The 22,366-nt window shown below is 37.0% G+C and overlaps 1 protein-coding gene across 1 annotated transcript; it reads right to left on the reverse strand.

Moving 5' to 3' along the window:
• Positions 1-5,645: 5,645 nt before the first annotated feature.
• Positions 5,646-21,592, reverse strand: ELF5 (E74 like ETS transcription factor 5). The gene is made up of 6 exons (XM_032229044.1): positions 21,466-21,592; positions 16,163-16,396; positions 15,402-15,452; positions 12,386-12,454; positions 9,156-9,351; positions 5,646-5,742 (listed from the first exon to the last, which is right to left on the reverse strand). The coding sequence occupies exons 1-6, from the start codon at positions 21,590-21,592 to the stop codon at positions 5,646-5,648; spliced, it is 774 nt and encodes a 257-aa protein (XP_032084935.1).
• Between the last annotated feature and the right edge of the window lie 774 nt (positions 21,593-22,366).

Genomic DNA, 22,366 nt, shown 5'->3' on the forward strand with positions numbered 1-22,366 from the left:
ACAGAACAAAGGTATAACGTGCTATTCTAAGAGTACATATAACTGCCTGCACCACTATTTTTTTACGATCTGAAACTTTTGATATTCTTCAAGAGCAGTCCCCTATAGAGTTCATTTCAATAATCCCATCTGGAGGTGAGTTGGGCATGCAGTGTCTGCTGATCCAGGAACAGGTGCAATTGGCACACAACACAAAGCTGGGCAATGTTGCTCCCAGCCACAACTGCCACCTGCTCATTGAGTCTAGGAGGACCTGTTGTGAGTCTAGGAGGACCTCCCAATTGTGTACTGGGTCTTTCGTTGAACAGTTAATCCCATCCAGCACTAAAGATGGCTTTGTCCTGGAAACCATTGAGCCCCAAAATCCAGAAACACTGAGACCCCAAATCAGCCACTCAGACATTTTAGTAGTATAACAAGTAAATGAAATATTTATTGTATAATTACTACAATTAGAGCAATTTTAAATGAAGCTACAATGCATATGAATCTTTTAAATAGAAAACCTCCATTCCTACACTTACGAATGGTTAAACAATGAATTATGCTAAATGAAAATTCTACTTGTTCTTGGGTTTCTTTTGTTGGTTCAAAATGAATAACAACAGGAGACTTTTGAAACAATAAAACTGGAATGTTTTACAATACTTACTGTATAATAAAATCCTCATACATGTCATAATGCCTCAATTCTCTCAATACTCTGTATAATCTACTAATCATATATTTTGTTTTCTGTTATACTCTAAAATGGGTGAGTGAGTGTCTTCATTCACGTTCTCAATGCATCATTTTTTGAGACTCATTAGTGTTTGTGTAAGAGAAAGGGATGGGGAGAGAAAGGGATATAGGGCTATAGTGAGGATAAAAAATAATTGGAGTTCATTTACAAATGAGCAGGTTTGGAATGTTCTTTTTCTGATAATGCATTTTTGGAGACCCATGCTATAATTCCTACCCTCATCCTCTATAATTTTATCATTTTAGAATGGAATTTTGGCAATGATATGACTAAAACTCAGCAGTATGTTCAGAGAGAGCTCCATGGGATTCAGATCCAGCATATAGTAACTCTGGGGTTGCAGCCTTCCCAAACGACAGTGTAAATCAGATTTATTTGTCTTGCTCAAACTAATGTGGCTTGTTTGACTTTGCTTAATGAATTACATAAATTCAAGCATAGTTTATTCAGGAAAGTATAGTTTAAAAAAACCATAGTGATGTACTAATTTACAGATTCTCATAATCCAAATGATCTGTTCACCTTGGTTAGTTAATTATATAAACACAGCATAACACAAGGAAAAGTGGCTATGGTTAACAGTGCAGCATCCATTAGAAGGTGCTGCAGTCTTGCCTCATTTAACTGAAATGTCTTACGACCACCATGATTTTTTTCTTATTGTTACTAATAATGGAATAATGGACTTGGAAATGGAGTGAAACAGATGAAGCAGTAGATTAATATATGTCAAAGTATATTTGGAATGAATTCATGCATGAATTCATCATGCAAATAATTTCAAATTAGCACACATAATACTATTCTGTTTTAGTGTTACACAGTAGAATTCACAGTAGAATTCACAGTAGATTCTGCACAGATTAAAAACAGTCATTTCATTGATAGTGTGGATTCCACTATTTTTTTCATCTTGAAAATGACAAAAGTGTCCAGTTCCTTTTGTGTAAGTATCAGTTACTGAACTTCAAATCTTTGATTCAAATCCTTTAGGAAAATAAGCAATGAATTTTAATCTGCGTTGAGATTCTGATTTGAATCTGGTTCCATCTGCTGGTGACAGAAATAAGTACTTGGGGGGGGGGGCTCAAATGAAAACTTATGAGTAGTTCTCAATTTACAGCCAAGTCTGTTGCTAAGCAAGACAGTTTTTAAGCTTTTCCTGTGGGCTATAAGCAGAAAATATTTCATGTAAATTCTCAGCCTCCTGTCATTTGTAAAGCTTTCAAATATGTAGCTGCTGCTAATATGAGTTATCAAAACGAATTCAAAATAAAAGATGCTGTTTAGAATTAAACATTTTATATACACTCTATAAAATGCAATGAACCAAAAATGAATGATTACAATATAAGAATTTACATTTGCTCACAAACATATTTAATAAAATATCACATTTATTCTTAATCTAGATCATGCACTGGGTGGGTTTTCCACTACTACTTCATAGGTAACACAGTAAAATCATGCTATACATTTTGTAAAAAAAAGAACAGTTTAAAAAATTGTTGGCTGACTGCTACAAACTCAATTTTGATGTTAACCAATATGTAATTTTGCATTGGTATTCTAGGAACTACATCCTATGAAAGTCATTACGTTGGCATATTCTGCATTTGGTTGTCAAAATAAATACAGTAATAAAGAAGATCCAGAACAAATGATAAAAAGATATGTGGGGACATCAAGTTAATATAATGTACAATTTTGTGTGCGAAAGAGGGTGGAATCCAACTGTTTACCTATAATTTGGTAGTTTACAGAATCTCAGAAAAGCAGCACAAAGCTCTTACTAAACATGGCTCCTAGTTGGTTAACTTTTGTGTGCTTCTTATTGTGATATAAGCTCAGTCTCCTAGCCTTTTCCTTCTTGAAACAGGAACTTAGTTAAGTTCAAAAGGAAACCTTCCTTTTAGTGAAAAGCTGCACTTTATGTGGCTTGTTCTTGCTCTTGAAAAATGAACACTGACGGATATTTTTTAAATACCTTTTCACAAAGAACACTTTTTAGGTATGAATTTTAGAACCTTATTTTGTAGATAATAAGCCTTCTTGTTTGTTCATTACAACATTCATTGACATAAACACCTTGAGAGTATGAAAACTATTTACTTATGTTGTAGAAGTTTGGGTGAATCTAAGAATTACAGTACACTGCACAGTTTTGGCCTATCAATTTTTTTAAAGCAAACAAATAAACATTGACCAGTGCAGGGACATCTGCAGGGAGTTCAAAAAAACCAGAATGATAATCTTGATCACACAAAATCATGTCCTTTTTACATGATAGCTCTTGTAAAATAAGATGGGGTGAGGGCTGAGGTTCAATTTCAGGTTGCCATCTTGATTTTTTTAAAATGCATTTTTCTATTTTATTTCCAAAGATAAAATAAAATCTTGACCTTTTGATGCATGCATCCTACTGTGGATAATGCTGGAGCAATATTAGTCTGTTTGCAAGTCTATCTTAAACCTTTATTAACCAGTGAAGAAAGAGAGGCATTAATAGGAAAAAGAAACGTTGCAGAAGCCAAAATGAAATACGTAAATGGAGAAAAAAATGTGAAAAGGAACCCTGTATTAATTAGAACAGTGAACTTGCTTTACTTTTGGTCTTATGGACTTAGTTTCGTGACATGTCATGTGGGATCTGTCAGATGTTTTGATCTATAATTCCTAGAGGTTTTTATTCAGAATGGGCAATAGTAAGGGAATCGTAATTCTAACAGGCATTAGATTTGATTCCCCATGTATAGCTGACAAGATTGTATTCAAAACTGAATTTAAAACAACAGCACTGCTTTTATTTGTAATGTTTGAAAAAAGTTGCATATTCTAAAGCCTTCTATTTTTGTTAGGATTCACAATTGCTATCATTTAAAATAATAAGACTGAATTATAAAAGAGCAAGTGAGATCTATGAAGTTTGTAGAGGACCTCCTAATTTAATGATGACCAAAGCATCCCCAATTAATCCTATCAAGATTCATCTGAGGTAGAATATATTAATGCAGAATACAAATACATTGCTTCAAAATAATTATGCATTTCTTCTAATGTCAATATCAAATTTCTTGAGTTAAGTAAATCTACTTAGAAGTTCTGCTAAGTTCATCAGGATTTGCTAAGAGTTCATAGAGGCACCTTCTTTTAGAAGACTGCAAGATAAAGTTTAGTGATTTCTACAAAATAATATTTTATCACTTTTCTAATAAAGTACAAGATTTTGTTTTCAGCTAAATGTAAATTATTTAAATTATAGTCTAGGTATACACAGGCAGTTAACTCATGTAGTTTCATTTATTTCAAATATGTTCTAACTGTGGCAGGCTTTATGTATTTCACTCCACCCAGCACCAATATCTATCTGTCTGTCTGTCTATCTATCTATCTATCTATCTATCTATCTATCTATCTATCTATCTATCTATCTATCTATCTATCTATCTATCTATCTATCATCATCTCCATCCATCCATCCATCGAAACCCAGCCAGCCAGCCAATATTACATGAACAAATAAAAAAGTGTGTGCTAAAGAATATATCGTGTGAAGGAATTACCATTAATTAAAATGTTAATAATAAAGATGATCAAAGTTACACTGTTACAATTTTGTAGAAATCTAGTAAATTGGTTAATGAACTAACTTTATTCCCAGGAAGAGAATCAACAGTCCCAAGAAGCCAACTTAATACATTTATTCAACCACATTCTTGATGTACAACCTTGATTTGAGTGAGGGCGTGTAGCTAAAGTCTTTTCATGTTTTATAGATTACAAAAGTGGCATTATGAACACAGAACACAGTGCCTTTCTTCCTGAAACACACAAAAAACTTCTTCACAAATTCTGAGGCAGAAATATTGGTTCAGTCCCTTTCGCATGTGTAAAAGGTGAATAGTAGCAGCAAATCCTTATCCAGCTGGAATCAGAAATAGTCCTTCCCAAGTCTGTTTGGACTCAAGTATAACCTTCATATACAGTACTACAAATAATTTTTTAATTCATGCTGTGACAAATGTTGTGATTACCAGCATAACTGTACTAAAGAATGCTGCTGCAGGTAAGATGAAACTGCTTTTGAATGCAAGAGGACAGGCAGAAGACCTTGTTGGCCTCCCAATGTTGGTGAATTAGATCCATGTGCCATTTTCATTGGTTATATTGGTTGAGGCCGTTGGGAAGTTCCAATTCAACTATGTCTAGAAGAGCACATATCCACATTCTGGTTGATATAATAGAGAAAAATGATTATTCTCAGTTACCTATTAAAGTATGATGGTAGACACGGACTATCTTTTACTAGCTGGGAAGTAGATTTTTTTTTTACATTTAAGTACTTTTTAATATTATTTAAACACATTGTTTTAAAAACACACATTATATTCCATTCAAGCAATAGGAAATTGCATCTGTTTCTTGGACTCTGCTGCTGAGTATTAGAGACACTATTTCTATGGTTCTTTGGGCTTGTAAAAATATTAGAGAGACTTATACATATCACATGGCGATTGGATGCCCACCCATGGGTGAGTATAAAGATGATATCAAGAAAATGCTATTCAAAATTCCATCAAACTCAAAACTGAAGTATTATAATGCTGGGATTTAGGTTTAAGCACTGATGACAAACTCTTATTGGCTTTCAGAGCAAAATCGTACCAGGTTACTGGAAAGATTAAAACCATATTATGGGTGCTTATGCCATGCAGGTTATATGGTAGATAAAAAGTGCAAAGGCAGTACATTTCCTGATCCAGACTGTATATTAATTGTTATTTTATCCAGTTATCCAGAATATATGGCCACCTTGATTTAGAAAAGCCAGCAGAGAACTTCCATCTGTTGGAGTTGACCTTCACATTGTTTATTGGATAATGAGTCCAAAGATATTTGTATCTCATGAGTTGCTTTCTTGCCATCCATGTGCATTTTTTCCAAACTTATACACTAATCTCCTGTCAACTCGTTCCAAAATTCCAGTTTTATAATAATACCTGCAAACAATAACAGTGAAATGGAAATTAGAAGCACCGAAACACTGCATTTGAATGACAACTAGCTACATGGAATATTTGGTTTTGACCAAGCAGGGGCTGCCACACACATAGGCAAAAGTCACAGTTAATTGTCTCAGAACTTAACATTTTCCCAAATATTCTGGAATTCAGTAGCCTTTGGCCATATTTTATTTTCCTAATATTTCTTTTTTTATTTTTCAAAGTAAAGTTCTCAGATTATCATCAAGGAAAATGGAAATGTAGGGGTATTAAGCTTTATATGTATGGGCTAGGCTGGCAAGCACTCTAGTGATAAATGTGTATTGTTTTTATTTATTTTCTCCTTCAAGAACATATCAGGCTGTAGCATTACTTCCACCCCTAATCCTGCTCAGGTTTGATCATCATTGGAATCAGTTAACCCATATCAATTTGGAGAGTAATTTTTATTTTAAAAATGAGCCTGCTGTCTCTCAGAACTAAGATTTCCCCAAATCAGCTGGTCACAGTACCTGAAAATGAAGTGTAGGAGTATTAAATTATTGTGTTTGTTTTACACCAAAACCAAAACAAAATTAAACTACATACCCCCGCCCCCCAAATGGATGCCCACCCTTCCATGTTGAGCAGAGCTTTTCAGAGTTGGTTAGTTAGTGTTGAAGACCTCATTAATTACTCAGTATGATTGGCTGCCTTGAGAATCCGGAAAAAGCGTTTTCAATTTACAAATAAGAAAACTGAATTCCCTAAGTATATATGACTTTCCTGGGTTAGTAAGAGTTTCAGAATTACCCCAGAAGAGGTGGGACTGAAATTACTTCCATGTTGAAAAAGCAGCCATTTTGAAATTTATGTTTTAAACCGACAATACGTTGTTCCTTTCACTTCTTAAATTTATTTATCTTTAATAACTAAACAAGGCTCTTTTTCCTCTTCTCACAAGCTATAACTCATTTTTGAAGAAATAGAAATATAAGAATTTAAAAAGTTGCAGTTTTATTTGGCCATTTTCATAAATTTGCCAACCTTATTTGGGTTTATTTGGGCACTTTTGGGTTGTTTGTTCCAGGAGGTTGAAATCTTTTGATTTTAATGAATTTGCACTGTGATTAAAGAAAATATTTTTAGCCCAGGGTTGAAATGGGGGGTCCTTGGTTCTCTCTGAGCTTGGTTTTCTTGCAGACATTTCATTATCCAAACTAGCTAACATCATCCTTAATATTGATGATGTTACCTACCTATCAAGGATTCTGATTGGCCAGGAGATACCAGCTGATCTGTAAAAAGTTTTTTAAATATTTTTTTCTTGACCACAAGAGGGAGCTAGAGTACAGAAGAAGATGAAGCAACATAGAAGATATCTAAACTAGACAGGAATTGCAAAAATTATTTTGGAAGAATATTTAAACCAAACAATTCACTTTATAGATCAACTACAGGTAGTTGTTGATTTACAACAGTTCATTAGTAACCTTTCAAAGACACAAAGTCACTAAAATGTAACTTGTGATATTTTCAGCATTATAATAGTTATGACCTTTTCAGCATCCCCAAGATCATTTAACCAAAATGCAGATGCTTGGCAACTGCTTCACATTTATGGCCATTGCTATGTTCCAGGGTCATAAGATTACCTCTTGCAATCTTCTGACAAACAAAACCAATGGGGAAGCCAGATTCACCTAACAACCAGGTTACTAACTTATTAACTGCAGTTATTCACTTAACATCTGTGGCTAGAAAGGTCATAAAGTGGGACAAAACTCACATAACAAATATCTTACTTAAGAATAGAAATTTTGGACTCAATTGTGGTTGCAACTCAAAAACTACTTGTATATTCCAAAGACGTCATGTGAGGATCAAGACAAACAAATTACTCAAGTAATTACAAGAAAGATGAGTAATCCAGATTTGCAACCAAGTGTAGAAAGTTATCAAGCTACTGAGGCTACCGCATGAATATTTGACAATATAAAAGGACATCACTGCAATTTTGGAATATAAATCTGGCACCAATCGTGCTCCTATGAAGATGGTTTAATTATAAGTCACCCAGTGCAATTGAAAGAAGAAGAATAAAGTGTAGTGCAAGTAAATCTACAAAATGTTGACATATTTATTTTAAAAATGATATTGTGGAATCTCTTGAGAAAAAGAGAAGTGTATATATGTAATGGGCATTCTGAAGAAGAAAAAGATTTTATTCTATGAGACAAGTTGTAGGGAATGACTTAAAGATTTTAATTTATTACATTCATTGGTTTTATTTATGAAGAGGAACGTTTTAAAAACATGATTAGAGTTTTAAAATAAATATAAAATAACTTTTCTTTTAAGGTCAAAGAATTGAGAGAGTATAGTTATTTTTGTTAAAATAAATGATGATAGAAATAATAATAAGGGTAAGTAGAAATATCAGATAGTCCTTGATTTACAACAGTTCATTTAGTGGCCATACAAAGTTACAATGGCACTGAAAAAAGTAACTTATGAACTGTTTTTCACAGTTACTTACGACCATTGCAGCATTGACATGATCATGGGATCAAAATTTAGATGCTTGGCAACTGATTCATATTTATAACAGTTGCAGTGCCCAGGGTCAATTGGGAAGCCAGATTCATTTAACAATCTTGATACTAACAACTGCAATGATTCACTTTACAACTGTGGCAAGAAAGGTCATAAAATGGGGTAAAACTCACTTAACAAGTATCTCGCTTAGCAACAGACATTTTGGGCTCAATTGTGGTTGAGGGCTACTTGTATGTGTCACTTTCCACAACCGGAAGAAAAAAACGAAGAAGAAGAAAATGGATTTGGTTAAAATGGCAATGTAAAGAAGTTTTATTTGGTCTTGTTTCTATTGGAATATTGCTTGTGGTTTTTATGCTTTAAATAGAAAAAAAATAAAATCAAAATTTAGTTTGATGATTTAATAATTGTGTAGTTTTAGAACTGGCTTATAATAATTATTGATAAAGTAAAAAGTTGAATTAGTATTTTACCGTGTTGGAAAGAGTCAGAACACCTTTTTTCTTATTTTTCCCCCTCATGCACTTCCCCTCCTTTTAACTTTTATTTTCATTGTATTTTATGCCTTAATAAACCTTAATAAAAAAATATTTATAAAAAACACTCAGCTTAGGAGGGCACTAAGAACAGAGTAAAAACAATTGGAAGAGCAATTCTTTAAGTATGATGATATCTCCTTATAGGCTAATATAGGCATCTGATGGAGATGGGCAGTTAAGAAATATGAAATATAAACAAACAAACAATGAAGGCACTCAAATTGGGTCTGGAAATGATGAGAAACCAAGAAGATTGTATAAATCTGTTATAACATATTAGAAATGCCCAGCTCCTACTTGCATTAGATATGGCTTCTTAAAATATGAACTTACCGGAGTGCTCTGCTTAGCTTTTCATAGGTCATTCTGTCATTTTTTTTCCTTTGTCCCCACATCTTTGCCAAAGCATCAGATTTGATAACACGAAAGATGCCTTGGTCTCTGTCTTCCCATTCAAGGATGCCGGAATTCTCCTCAGGGGACAAGAGAAGATCTCGTACAAACTCCCACAAGTGAGAACTCTGCAGACCTTCAAGAATGAAAGGGAATAGAGGTAAGAAAAGCTTTTCTATGACGAATTATCAGAAGTTAAGAAAATGCTATCTGGATTATAGAGCAATGACAAAAGTAATTGTTCTGATCTGACCTTCACAGAAGCAAGAAACAAACTCCTCGCGAAGAAAACCCCCTCTTTATTTACACCTTGGGAATTAATTGTATTCAGAAAGTCTGGGCAAGAGTCCTCAGTTCTGGCACGGCAGTCTTTCTCGCACAAAACACACAAGGAGCAAACTTTCCAGAAATGTGAAAGTTGGTTGCGACAACCAAACTACTCCCCTTTTCTCCTATTTATTCCTCAGCCAGGGCGGGCCAGTCAGTGTCCCTGTTTGTTTTGCTTCCTGAGCCAGAGCATCGTCCTCCATTGTTCACTTTTCCTATCTGCTCTGTACATATGCGCATCTGGAATAGGCGCCAACTATTCCTCATCCATCTCTGACTCCAAAGGCATCTGCCTTTCTGGCTGGATAGCCCTGGCTCTATCTCTGTGTCCAACGCCGAGCCTTCCGCAAAGTCCAGAACTGGCCCAAGTTTTTCCCCACCTTGTTGTCTGAATCTGCTGCCAACTCTGCTGGCAGCAGACGGGCCACAACAGTAATGCCAGTAAATCAGTCCAGCATAGGCTGCTACCAATGGTTATGCATAGTCAGGAAACAAAATCAATTGGATGACACTGATATTAAATTTATTTGCTTTACAATATAGGAAAGTACCAAGCATCCAAACGTGCAATGCAGTTTTCATCAGTGTATAAACATAGCAGTCATAATTAGGACCAGGGTAGTCAATCACCTGCCATTTTTAAATCCTGTCAAATCCCACTAGATGGATTTCTTTCTTTCTTTTAGTTATCTTCCTGCCATCCCAAATGAAAGGACAGTCAGGAGAATTAACGTGTGACCTCCTGTGTGAACTGAAAGGCCCAATGTCTATGTGTCTAAATAGAAAGAAATGGCTTTAGATAATAAGCTGCTTTCTCTTTGAAAATAAAGTCTCCTGTCCCGGAAGACAACCTTGGTGGTAGACTTATATAATACTGTTTCTGCAGATGATGAGAGCCCCGTCCAATAATTCTTGTTTCAGAAAATATAATTCTATCACTTTCCAAAAACTGAGCATGATTATCTTTTCATTGTGATCTTTTGTAAGGATCGTCTTCCTGAAGCTTTTTTCCATCCTAACCTTCCTTCCTTCCTTCCTTCCTTCCTTCCTTCCTTCCTTCCTTCCTTCCTTCCTTCCTTCCTTCCTTCCTTCCTTCCTTCTTCCCTTCCTTTCCCACTGTGTTTCACTTCTTGTTTCTCAATAGCTCTATTTTATTTATTTATTTTACATATTTGTTTATATTTTATATTTCAAAACTACCCATCTTCCTCAGATTTTGGTTACATATAACAGTTTGACTAATTATATTCCCGTAGCACCTAGGATTCAAATAGTTTGGGCATTTCTTTTATAAGAATTAGCATGCCATCCTGCATGGTGCTAGAAAACAAACAATTAAAAAATAAGAGGACCTATGAGTATATTTGAATCATCTTTGCTGAGATCACACAGGTTGGGGTAGCAGGAAGTTAAGGATGATTTGGTAATCGAAGGAGCAGATACTGTCTGACCTCTTTTTTTCTTTCCAGACTTGCTTAAAAGTCTGATCAGAAATGCAGAGTCATCACTTGAGGTTATAATGAGGTGAGGAATCTACCGACCTTAGACAGGTTTGAGGCTAAATTGCAAAATTAATTTTAAAAATAGCACATTTGACAAGCAGCATAATCCACAAAGCTCCAGGCACGGTATATTATTGATGATCTTCCTGACCTTTACCCAAGTTGTCTTTATTACAACCTGGTGGAGGGGTTTAGGCCAAAAATTGAGCCCTGTTCAGGTATTTGTGAAGAACTCAAAATGGGAGGAAAATGGAACTGTGGACACAGCCCTGCTCTCATTTCTTTGAGCTTCAAAAATCAGAAGGGATTGTTTTTAATAACAACTAAGTGGGCCTACACATGACATACTGTATGTCATGAAAGTCATAAGCATAAGAAATAATGGCATGCAATCTAAAATCCAGGGTCAAATGGTAATCTATTTCTCTTGCTAAGGATTTCAGATGGTTTATTTTATCATTGGACTTGAGAGATCAAGAAACCAACACCTAAATCTCAGAGCCTATTATCACATGTGATGCTTATTGACCTATGGCTGAACACTTTCCCCCACCCCATACTGACTTCAATTCCCAGAATGGCCAAGCCAACATGTCTATTGCAGAAAAATTTGAGAACCGAAGCTTCTATTCCTGAAGGGTGCCCAGGTTCAGAAACCACCTTAGATACATCATAACAGAGTTACATTTTTAAAGCAGGATTTCTTGTAATAGTTTATCCAGTATATCTAGCTTTTTCTCCACATTCAGCTATAGTCATAGCTAAAATTTCACGTCTGTTACACAATTGCTACATATAAAAAATAATTACAAAAGAATGTTTCTTCGTTTATAATTTAGACTGTCAATGTTTATAATGCCTGCTTTTCATATTTCTTCTCCAATAACAAGCCAGCCAACAACATGAGAACCCAGACTGTTGGGGACAATATATGCTGAGTGTAAAAATACTATGAAGGTATATATAAGTCCAAGTGCTATTGCTATGTTCAAAGATAGCATGTTCAAAGTTTTTATTTTTGCCTTTCTTCCTGAAAGAGATGCTTACACTGACTAATAGAATTCTTATTTACAGTATATATGTGTTTGGCAGAGTCTACAGAGTCGTAAGATATATAAAGAGATATTTATATACTGGTTGGCCTGTAAATGGACATATAACTTCATGTATATAATGTATATAAATTCATGTATATAATGTATATAAAGAAACTATTTTTAAAAGTAAAAGCAAGTAATTGCATATTTGGTTTCATTTTTGTAAATATGTATATGTATGTGTGCGTATTAATAATTCTCTGATACTTATACATAAGATTTTATATGTCAGAAATATACCTACTTGTTCTACTGTGACCTTGAAACTCTTGACTCTTGATGCCATCTGTTCTCAAACATGCCTTATCATTATCTGGAAGATATATTTTTTTTAAAAAGTAAATATAAATAATTCTCAATGAATTTCAGTGATATTTAAAGAAGTCTTCATGTTCCCTGAATAAAACTCAATGGAACACTAAACCTATATGGGTCTGAGACTTTTCTTAGAATTAAAAACCCAACTTCATCATAAAAGATAATGATTAACCCCAAATTGGATAATTAGCTGAAATGGCATCAATAACCACTGAAAGTCCTCCAAAGATCATCATTGGTCAAGTGTGAATGATCTAAAAGATGATTACCAGAAAACTCAGTGTGCCCTGATATCATCTCTGGGTAAATAGTACTTCATATTATAACATTGTTCCAGAATGATAGTCATGGACCATAATTGTCTGAGGGAAAAAAACTATGATCAAAGAGCATAATAAATATGAGGCAAAATAGCTCACTGGATGAGGGCAAAATTGGCTGGTTAATCAGTGATCTTATTGCTGCTAAGTGCCTAACCTAAGTTAAACAATGATACAGCCTTGATTTCATTGCATTTCTTGGTCTTGCAGCATGCACATAGCCAACTGTTTAGTAAAGATACACATCTGACCTCTGGGAGACTTACACAACCTGAAACTATCAAAATGGACTTATAATTACACTGAGTTTGGAGGTGAGTCAGACTTGTATATTACCAAATCCATGCAAATCACATGCAAGAATTGTCCCATTTACTTATTGAATATCATTTCCTGCTGAAAACAAATGGCAGATAGCAAAGAAATAAACTAACTTTCAAAAAGCAATAACAGCAGATTTTTTTAAAAAAAAAAACCTTACAAATGCTACCAATCACTTTAAAAAAAACAGTCATTTTGTGGAGAAACTCCACAAGGAATATATTTCCTATCAGTCCACCAACTTTTAAGACTGGAATATCTGCTTCAATTTCAACAGGAAATACTTCTATAGCTTCCAAGATGGGGTTATAAATCTCTTGCTTTTAGTATCAAATGTCTTGTATAATTGATGGCAGATAATTAGGGCCTTGATAGAGGCTGAATTTAGAAGAAAGGTAAAAGGGAACTAGTGTACATTTAAAAAAATGAAACAGTAGAGGAAGGTGACAATTATTTAGATGACAGTCAATGGAAGTAAGAAGAGGCAACACTTAAAATTTACAGTGGAATTTTTTCTTCCAATGCAAATCCCATGTCTGGAGGAACAATTTTCATTAGAACCATAGTGGGGACTGAAAGATTAAATTCCCACTTGAACAATGATAATCTATTGCTATAAACATTTAACTTGCAGTTTTTAAATGCAAAGAAGTATTCAAAATAGTACCTATATTTAGTCAATAGGCTTCTGTATAAACCATGTAAACGTTTCACCATAAAACATGTATTACAGTAGTCTAATATGGAAAATGTACTTAGAATCACAAAAGTTCAAGGAGGATAAATCTTTGAATATAGGATTTAATTGTAAGAAAAGTGTTATTTTTACCACACTATCTACTCATTTAAAAGCAAGGCAGAATCTAACATAAGAACAAATTTGTAAACTTGGCGGATGGCTTTTTCTTGCACTTTATTATTAATCATTAGAAAAATTATAATGTATGTTGAGGGAAGAAACTTGCTAAAGCAATAGAATATGTTATGGGATTTCCAATTAAAATCTCATCTAGGTTTTTTTTTTCTGATTTAAACTGTTTGTTTACCTTAGACTATTTGATCACAGCTTCCAAACATTGCTTAAATTCTAATCTGTCAGGCTTAGATCTTTAATTTATGAGATATAGATCTAAATTCTTTGGCAGTACTCCTCTCTAAAGCTCCAGTTGTAAATATTTAATGTAAATATTAAAAAGTTTTGGCAAGAATTCTAAGCCTACCTGATACCATTTGGAAAAACTTTGCACCAGTGATGGGATTCAATTTTTTTTACTACCAGTTCTGTGGCCGTGGCTTGGTGGGCATGGTGTGGTTTGGTGGGGGTGGCAGGGGAAGGTTACTGTAAAATCTCCATTCTCTCCCACTCCAGGGGAATGTTATTGCTAAATCCCCATTTCCTCCTGATCAGCTGGGACTCGGAAGGGAGAGAAGAGATGGGAGCGGGGCTAGTCAGAGGTAGTATCTCCGAACTACTCAAAATTTCCACTACCAGTTCTCCCGAACTGGTCAGAACCTGCTGAATATCAGCTCTGCTTTGCACCCTATCAAGGGAAAATATATTTATCTGAGAATATATGTCAACATTCTTTCTATTTTTTCAATGATAGGGGGAATGGCACAGTCAGAAGTACTGGGAGCTAATGAATTCAATCAGATGATGGAGGAAACACTTCCCATTTCAGTTTCCTTCAGTTTCCTTTCCTTGTAGAAATCTCCTACCATTATCAACTGGGCTTCCATTCCAAAATCAGTTACAAGCTAAAGTGAAAATAATTAAGAGGAACATAGCACTTAATCATATTGATGTTGCTCTGCTACCAACTGGTCCAAAACAAAAACCCCATACTCAGAACAAAAGCTCTAAGGTTACATTGGTGATGGGAGGTTAGATCTTATTTAGAGATGGTTTATTACTATTATTTTTATAAAGAGCTATCGGGGCTCTACATTTTGCAGTGATTTTGAATAGGAATTTTGCTCTAAGAATACAGAAGATGGCTCATGATTCCATAATTGTTTCTTCTGAAAGGAAACAAAGATACATGTCACTAATTGTGACCAAGGGTGTCTTTGGGGCAAATTTTGATAGGTGTGTCATGATATTTCCACATAAATCTGTAACTTATACAGCCATAGCATTGCATGGTGACATCATTGGGAATATGTTGCTCTCACTGTTCTTTTGCAGCCTGAACAAATGAGAGTAAACTATTACTGCTGAGGGATCCCTAACCCTAACCCCAGCTAAAATATTTCATTTATTAGAACAATTGTATTACAAACTTTAGAAGTTTCCCTTACAGTCTTTTTCAGATGACTTTGTATCGTCATTGTCCTGAAAGAAGGCGATGCCTATAAAAAAAAGCAAAAATGGATGACAGTGTTATTATATATCGTAAAAACAGTTTAGTGTACCTTTGCAATATTTTTCTTAAAAAACCAAATTTCTGATGTGAACAGATTGTTCTGTGCTACAATTTGGTATTTCAATTTCTTCTTAAAAATGGCACAAAAGGCCAACACCGAGACACACCTACAGATGCTCCATCTTATATTTATGAAAACCACAGCTCTTGCTAGAGAAGAAATCTAAGGTTCTGAGGAGGGACATGGCTTAAAGCCATAAGGGCTGAATGAACTGGATTAGTCCAAGGGCTGCCCCTGGATGGGGTCAAAAGAATCAATTTTAACTTTTTAAACACTCCTCTTCTCCCATGAACATTGCTGGTTAGATCCCTGAGTCAAAATTTACTCTTTTCTACATTTCTTCCTCGTTTTAATCTCATCTTGCTTTGGGGTGCCTTTTTTTGGTTTTCATTTCACTTTCACCCAATCTTATCTCTTGGTATAATTTTGCAAAGTTTAATTTGATTGAATGAGTTTCTAAATTGTTTCAATCTTATTTTTAATATTGGTCTTTCTTTCTTTGGATATGTCTGTTGGATTGTGATTTAGCATCATACCACAGTCTCGCTGGCTGCCAATAAAGTACTTTGCATAAGGCTGAGCGTTGCACCCAAAAAGAAATAGTAATATTCTGAGTAAATGTTTGGCACACTGACCACGAGTCTTGATGTTTTGGAGAATGAAGTAGAGGTATTCACCACAGATTCCAGCAGCATTTAAAAAATCTTCTTGGGTCATACAACAGAGCTGGTGACCATTTATGTTGAAGTGGGAAAAGGAAATGCAATTAGCATCCAGTTTGTATTGATCACAGCAAAACTGTAACCACTCACAGACATTGTGTCTTGTCCAGTATTCTGGATGCATAGAAGTCCAGGACGAATCACAAGCTGTCACAATATGATGAGGAGAGAAAAAAAAACAGTAGTTAAAGTTTGAATAACTTAATTGTTTACTTTAATGAAGAACTTCAAATCAGCTTCTGAAGCCATAAATGTCTGCAAGAATATAGGCAACTGAAAGAAACCCATGCATAACAATATAATGTCACGATGCAAAGCATACTCGACATTTGCATTAACATTGCAATATGAAAATGAAAGGATAGAGCTTGCAAGGTGATTTTCACATTGCACTTTTAATCATTTTGCCATCATTGTAGTTAAGAATGGAAGCCAAACCACCAAATGTTATTTAATGTCAGTTCAAGCTAACAATGCCATCTATTACATTATTGTATAATATTAGTGATAATATGTCAATTTATGAGATAGAAGGATGATAGTTCCTAAACTGGGAATCTGGGTTGGTATGAAATGGAAGATGAAAAATGTACAAAAAGTTATGAGATATGGAATGGAGGAAATGTTAACACTGGCATAGTTATATATTTTCAGACTATTTTGTTAGTACAACCTCCAATCTTTTGTAATAATGGATAGTTCATGCTTTATAAATTATTTACTGAGTTGTACAGTTCATAAGACAGCTCACAAAAACAAAAAAGGTAAACACGAAAATTTAGTCAATGGACACTAGATCTCTGATGAAAACATTTGCATGAAATATTGGCAGCAATCAAATAACTGCCTTAATTTTTGGATGTACAATCAAGGCAAGAGACTGGTTTCCCTCACATTCTGCACATGAGCTTTTTTCAAAGCTCTGTCCAGATGACAACATTGGTCTTCTTCTTTTCTTTTCTTTTTTCCTGACTTCCATGTTTTGATCAAAACTTCTGATGAAAGACTAAGCACATTCCTCCTTCTTAAGTCATGAGCTAATTATCCAGTATCAGAGCTGGAGACAAAATAACAAACAAAATAATCTGTATTTGAATCTACCAGTGCAATCTTTATGCCCTTATGTAACAACCTTTATTAACCCAGTAGTATTTACCAATAGAGAGGGAAAAGTCTGTGTGTGTGTGTGTGTGTGTGTGTGTGTGTGTGTGTGAGAGAGAGAGAGAGAGAGAGAGAGAGAGAGAGAGAGAGAGAGAGAGATGGGGGGAGGGAGGGAGGAGCGAGAGACCATGTTGTTTAATTTCTAAACTAATTTTGGAAGTCCTGAGGGAGAAAACTGATGAGTGCTTTTTTGTTTTACTTTTCTTTTGTTGTTGGTGGATTTTTAAGCTCGCCCTCTCCTCACTATACAAAAATATAGTTATGGGCTAAATTGAATGGTATACAAACAGACTTGATTTGCACAACGGTTTCTTTCCCCTTCCATTCCTTTACACTTCTCTTGAACTTACCCTCAGTATGTTGTGAAAATGTCTTCTCCATATGGGATGAAGTTGTACAAGATAGCTGGACTATCTTTTTGGGTTGGATGAGACTTCAAAGTTGGAATAGCTGTGATTTTTGGATTTATTAGTTTTGTTTGTTTAAGGGATAGCATATTGTTAGGTGTGCAAGAAATACTCTACAGACTTATTTTCTACCAAAATAATGTATTTATAGTTTGCTACTGAAATTCAGTGGAATTTCTGTGAGCAGTAAAAGGGCTCTCTTGTCATCTGCATAGTGGTTTAATATTTGAGACTAGTGGACCATGTGCACACCCAAACTAAATTTTTCAACAAAATCTGCTACCCAAATACCGTATATACTCAAGTATAAGCCGAGTTTTTCAGCCCACTTTTTGGGCTGAAAAAAGCCGCCTCGGCTTATACTCGAGTCAGTGAAAATTTGCCCGAAATGGAGGAGAAAAAGGGGTGGGGCCATGCCGCTGGGTGACGCTCGTGAATGGCCCAGCGCCCCTGTGAGTTTCCCCTCCCTCTGTGTCAGCGCCGCCGCCCACCCGAAGCCTCCTGATTCCCACCGCCGGAGTTACTCACTCATGTGAAGCTGCCCGCCCTTCCCTTTTTCTTTAAACGAGCTTCAGTTTCTGAGGGGGGAAAAAAGCTTTATGTGCCAGGATTATTGAGTTCCTCGTCAATTGAGATCCGCCCACGATCAAGGGCAACTGAGGCACCTGCAAAGGCGTCACATCACCACCACCCATGTTCACGAGGCGCCAGGCATCGCAGGGCACAGAGGAACCCAGCAGACAGATGGGAGACCGGGGGGGGGGGGCGGGGGGGAGGAAGAGATCCCGTCTAGGGTAAAAAGAGGGAAAAGTGGAGAGCCTACCCTGGACGGGATCTCTTCTTTCCCAGTGCTTTCCCCGGGCTCGGCCATCTCTGTTTCCTCCCCGCCAAGCCTACCTGCCGGCGGACCCTTGCTACGAACCTCCCTTATCTACCGCAAGGAGAACCGATACACGTGGCTGCCTCTTTTCCCTTCCGCAGCCACTTCCAGCCTGCCTTCTCACATACTGGCCAAGCGCTTCCCGCCCGTCCTTCGCTTTGGGGATGCTTCGCTTGCTCTCTTCGGTGCGCTTTGCATTTAGCCCTCACTTCTCATCTCTGCCTCCCCGGCTCAGCTGCGCCCTCGCTTCCCCCACCCGCCAACGATCATCCCAGAGGCTCCAAGCAGAGACTGAAGGAAGACCGCATTTCAGTTAGCGCACCTCGGAGTCACCGAAAACTCGATGCCGGCTTCCCCGTGTTTTGTTTGTAGTGAAGAATAAACTGACAGTTGGTCAGAGGGAAGGTGGTGGTGGGGGTGGAGGCTGAGTGTCCAAGGAAGCCAACCCAGATGGGCATCGCAGGGCGCAGAGGAACCCAGCAGACAGACGGGAGACCGGGGGGTGGGGGAGGAAGAGATCCCGTCCAAGGTAGGCTCTCCGCTTTTCCCTCTTTTTACCCTGGATGGGATCTCTTCCTTCCCCCCTCCCCCGGTCTTCCGTCTGTCTGCTGGGTTCCTCTGCGCCCCCCAACTGGCAACGGTCAATTTCAGACCCTCTAACTGGTAAATAGACCTGAGGCCATAAGTGGAATTCCTCCAGCAGGGAGGATTTGAACTTTGGGGTCCAGCGGAGGAGAAAGTAGGCAGAAAGTGAGCAGAATTCCAGAGGGCTGATCCAGACACGGCTGCGGCGCGGAGGGTGGTTCTTGCGCTCCGAGCTAGCCTGCCCGCTTCCTCTTGCCCATCCGCCGCCGAGAACTCAGAGGCGGGCAGCTGCTGAGAAGTCTTGGGCTTGGAGGCGGAGCGCGCTTCCCTCCGGTCTTTTCTTTCTTGGCTCTCGGGCTTCGGCAGTCTCCGGCGCTAGAAGCTGGGTGGAGCCCTAGCGTGCAGAACTTCAGGGGGAAATGCGCGGTGGCGGCCAGCTGAAGAGCGAGGCGCGCTTCAGGGCGCTGCAGGCCTGGGGAGCGGGAGGAGCACTGGTGGTTTGTTTTTGGGGTGGGGGGTGTGACGGGGAAGGGGGTGACTGTGCGGAGAGGCTCAGAGGCGGATACGCCTGGCAGTCGGTGGGGACGTTGCCGAGAGGGGTTGCGCTGGGAAAGGGTGGCGTGCGGCAGACCGTGCAAGCTCTCTCCCTCCGTTTTGGTGGAAGGACAGCGGTGGCGGGGAGGCGTTTTGTTCCGAGAACAGGCTGCTCGGCGAGAGGAAAGGGGGCTCCCTGAGAAGCGAGAGCAGCGAAGAGGTGGTGCAGTCACAGAATTCCCCGACACTCGCTTTTTTTTAACCCAGCCTACCTCGTAGGGTTGTTGTTACGGGGCTAGACTAGGAAAGGCAGCCTTTCTCCCATTTTCGAGAAAAAGTAAGGATGTCCATCTGGTAGAACAACCACCTGTGCAATTTGGTGGCGATCCGCGAACGTTCAAGCCATGTAATGCGTGGGAAGGCATAGAATAAAGTTAGCATACTTGAAGTGAAATAGGCTTTGGTTATGTTTAGGTTGCATTAGCTAAAATGTGCCAATACCATCCTTGTTGGTAAGAATTGTTGTCATGTTAGAAGAATGACTAAGCCTGACAGCCTAATCTACTCTGTATTAAATAAATAAAATGGGTTCGTGATGCATGGGAAGAGATTCTGGAGGACATGGTGCAACGCGCCTTCAAGAAATGTGGCATTAGTAATGCTATGGATGGCAGTGAAGACAGTGCTTTGTATGAGTTTTGAAGGATTTTAACTCTTGTGTTTTAGCTTGGTTGCTGAATGAGCTAAGGTTTTTGTACTTTTAAAGTTATTGTTGATACCATATTGTTTTTATTGACCCTCTTTTCCACTTACAGAGCTAGTTTACTGTTTTTCTTTGAAATAAATATTCAAAAACATTATTGGTATCTATTTTTATTTTTGAAATTTACCGGTAGCTGCTGCATTTCCCACCCTAGGCTTATACTCGAGTCAATAACTTTTCCAGTTTTTTGTGGTAAAATTAGGTGCCTCGGCTTATATTCGGATCGACCTATACTCGAGTATATACGGTACTATCAGCTGGATGATCATATTTCTATTATCTATTAATTTTGAAGAATATTGGATGCTGCCGCCAAAACCAAGTGTTAGAAATTGGTCTGGACCTTTGTTTTTTAAACTTCAACCCATAAGCTATGTTGGGGAATCATACCCCAGAGAACAATATTTCCCATACTTAAATTTTAGAAGTACTATTTTGCATTTCCTTATTACTATTATGCAAAATGACATGCTATAACCCTTTGTTTTTGGTCGAGTTCATGGATATTTTAATGACTTATAGGTAATCAGATTAGCTTTTTTTACACAGTTATCTTTTTTCCTCTCAATAGCAGGAAGTTAGGCAACTAAACAAATATCTTCCCCATCCTTAGAAGAAGCATTCAAGACATAGAAATCAAAAAGCATATCCAAAAGAGTTCTTTATTCCTGTATCAGCCTAAAATATTTTAGTACACTCTGAGGTGGTCTAATATTCACAAATGGCAATGGATTTGTAAAAGTGGCAGATATTAAGTGGTAAACAAAAAGGGTTGGGAAGCAAGAAACTAATTATGTAATGAATCTGGAAATATTTTTCTGAGAATATTACAAAATAAAGGCCCTTCATTAATTTTTAATTTTTATGAGATGTCTAGTCTACCCACCTGTTTGATGATCAAATAGTGAGTACTGTTCATCCACTATTCCAAATACATCTGACCATGATGTCAAGGATTCACACATCACTGTGTTTGGCAGGAAGGTATTATGGCTAACGGAGTCCAGCATCATTCTAAAATATTATATGATTATTCATATCACTTGTTCATCTTTAATTATTTGTTTTAATATCATGCTAATAACACACATAACACATATCATACTAACAATAGTGACAGAAACAGAAACTCCCAAATATAGTTTTTACATCTAACAATTATACTATAAGTAGCGTTGAGCAAAGAAGTCATGCATTGATCTATTCTTAGTAAGATTGGACTAGACTTTTCACAGTTCTTTTTGTTGCTTTGATCAACCTGCAGTGGATAGTTGATGGCAACCCAAAATCTGACTGGTGGCAGCAAAAGAGGAAACTGTTTTCTCCCAGAGGCATTCTTTCTCAAAATCACTAGTTTCTGATACTTCTGATACTTCTGATACTTCTCCAAATGTTTCATTAGATAAGATGAAATGCCAAATTCACTTTGTGGAGATTTTTTTGTCACTCAGATTAATATTTAATTAAAAACCTCAGTTTGATAATCATAATTGTTACCTTCCAAGTATCTGAAAGAATCTGAGTGTCTTTTCAAGGAGACTTTATCAAGTCCTGCTTAGCAAAAAAATTTCACCAATGGCATAATTATGCTATTCTCTGTAGAGTTGGCATTTTGTTGTAATTAAAGAATTAAAACATCTGTGTATTCCAGAAATTAAGATGGCTTTGAAAAGAACACCTTGTGCAGAAAACAAGTGAACCAAAATGAATCCACAAAACCTAGCTAATACATCCCGGCTGAATAGGACAAAGGTGACACCTCCTTCTTTTCTTTTCCTCAAACTCTC

Source organism: Thamnophis elegans, chromosome 1, assembly GCF_009769535.1.
Source record: "Thamnophis elegans isolate rThaEle1 chromosome 1, rThaEle1.pri, whole genome shotgun sequence".
Classification (NCBI taxonomy): Eukaryota; Metazoa; Chordata; class Lepidosauria; order Squamata; family Colubridae; genus Thamnophis; species Thamnophis elegans.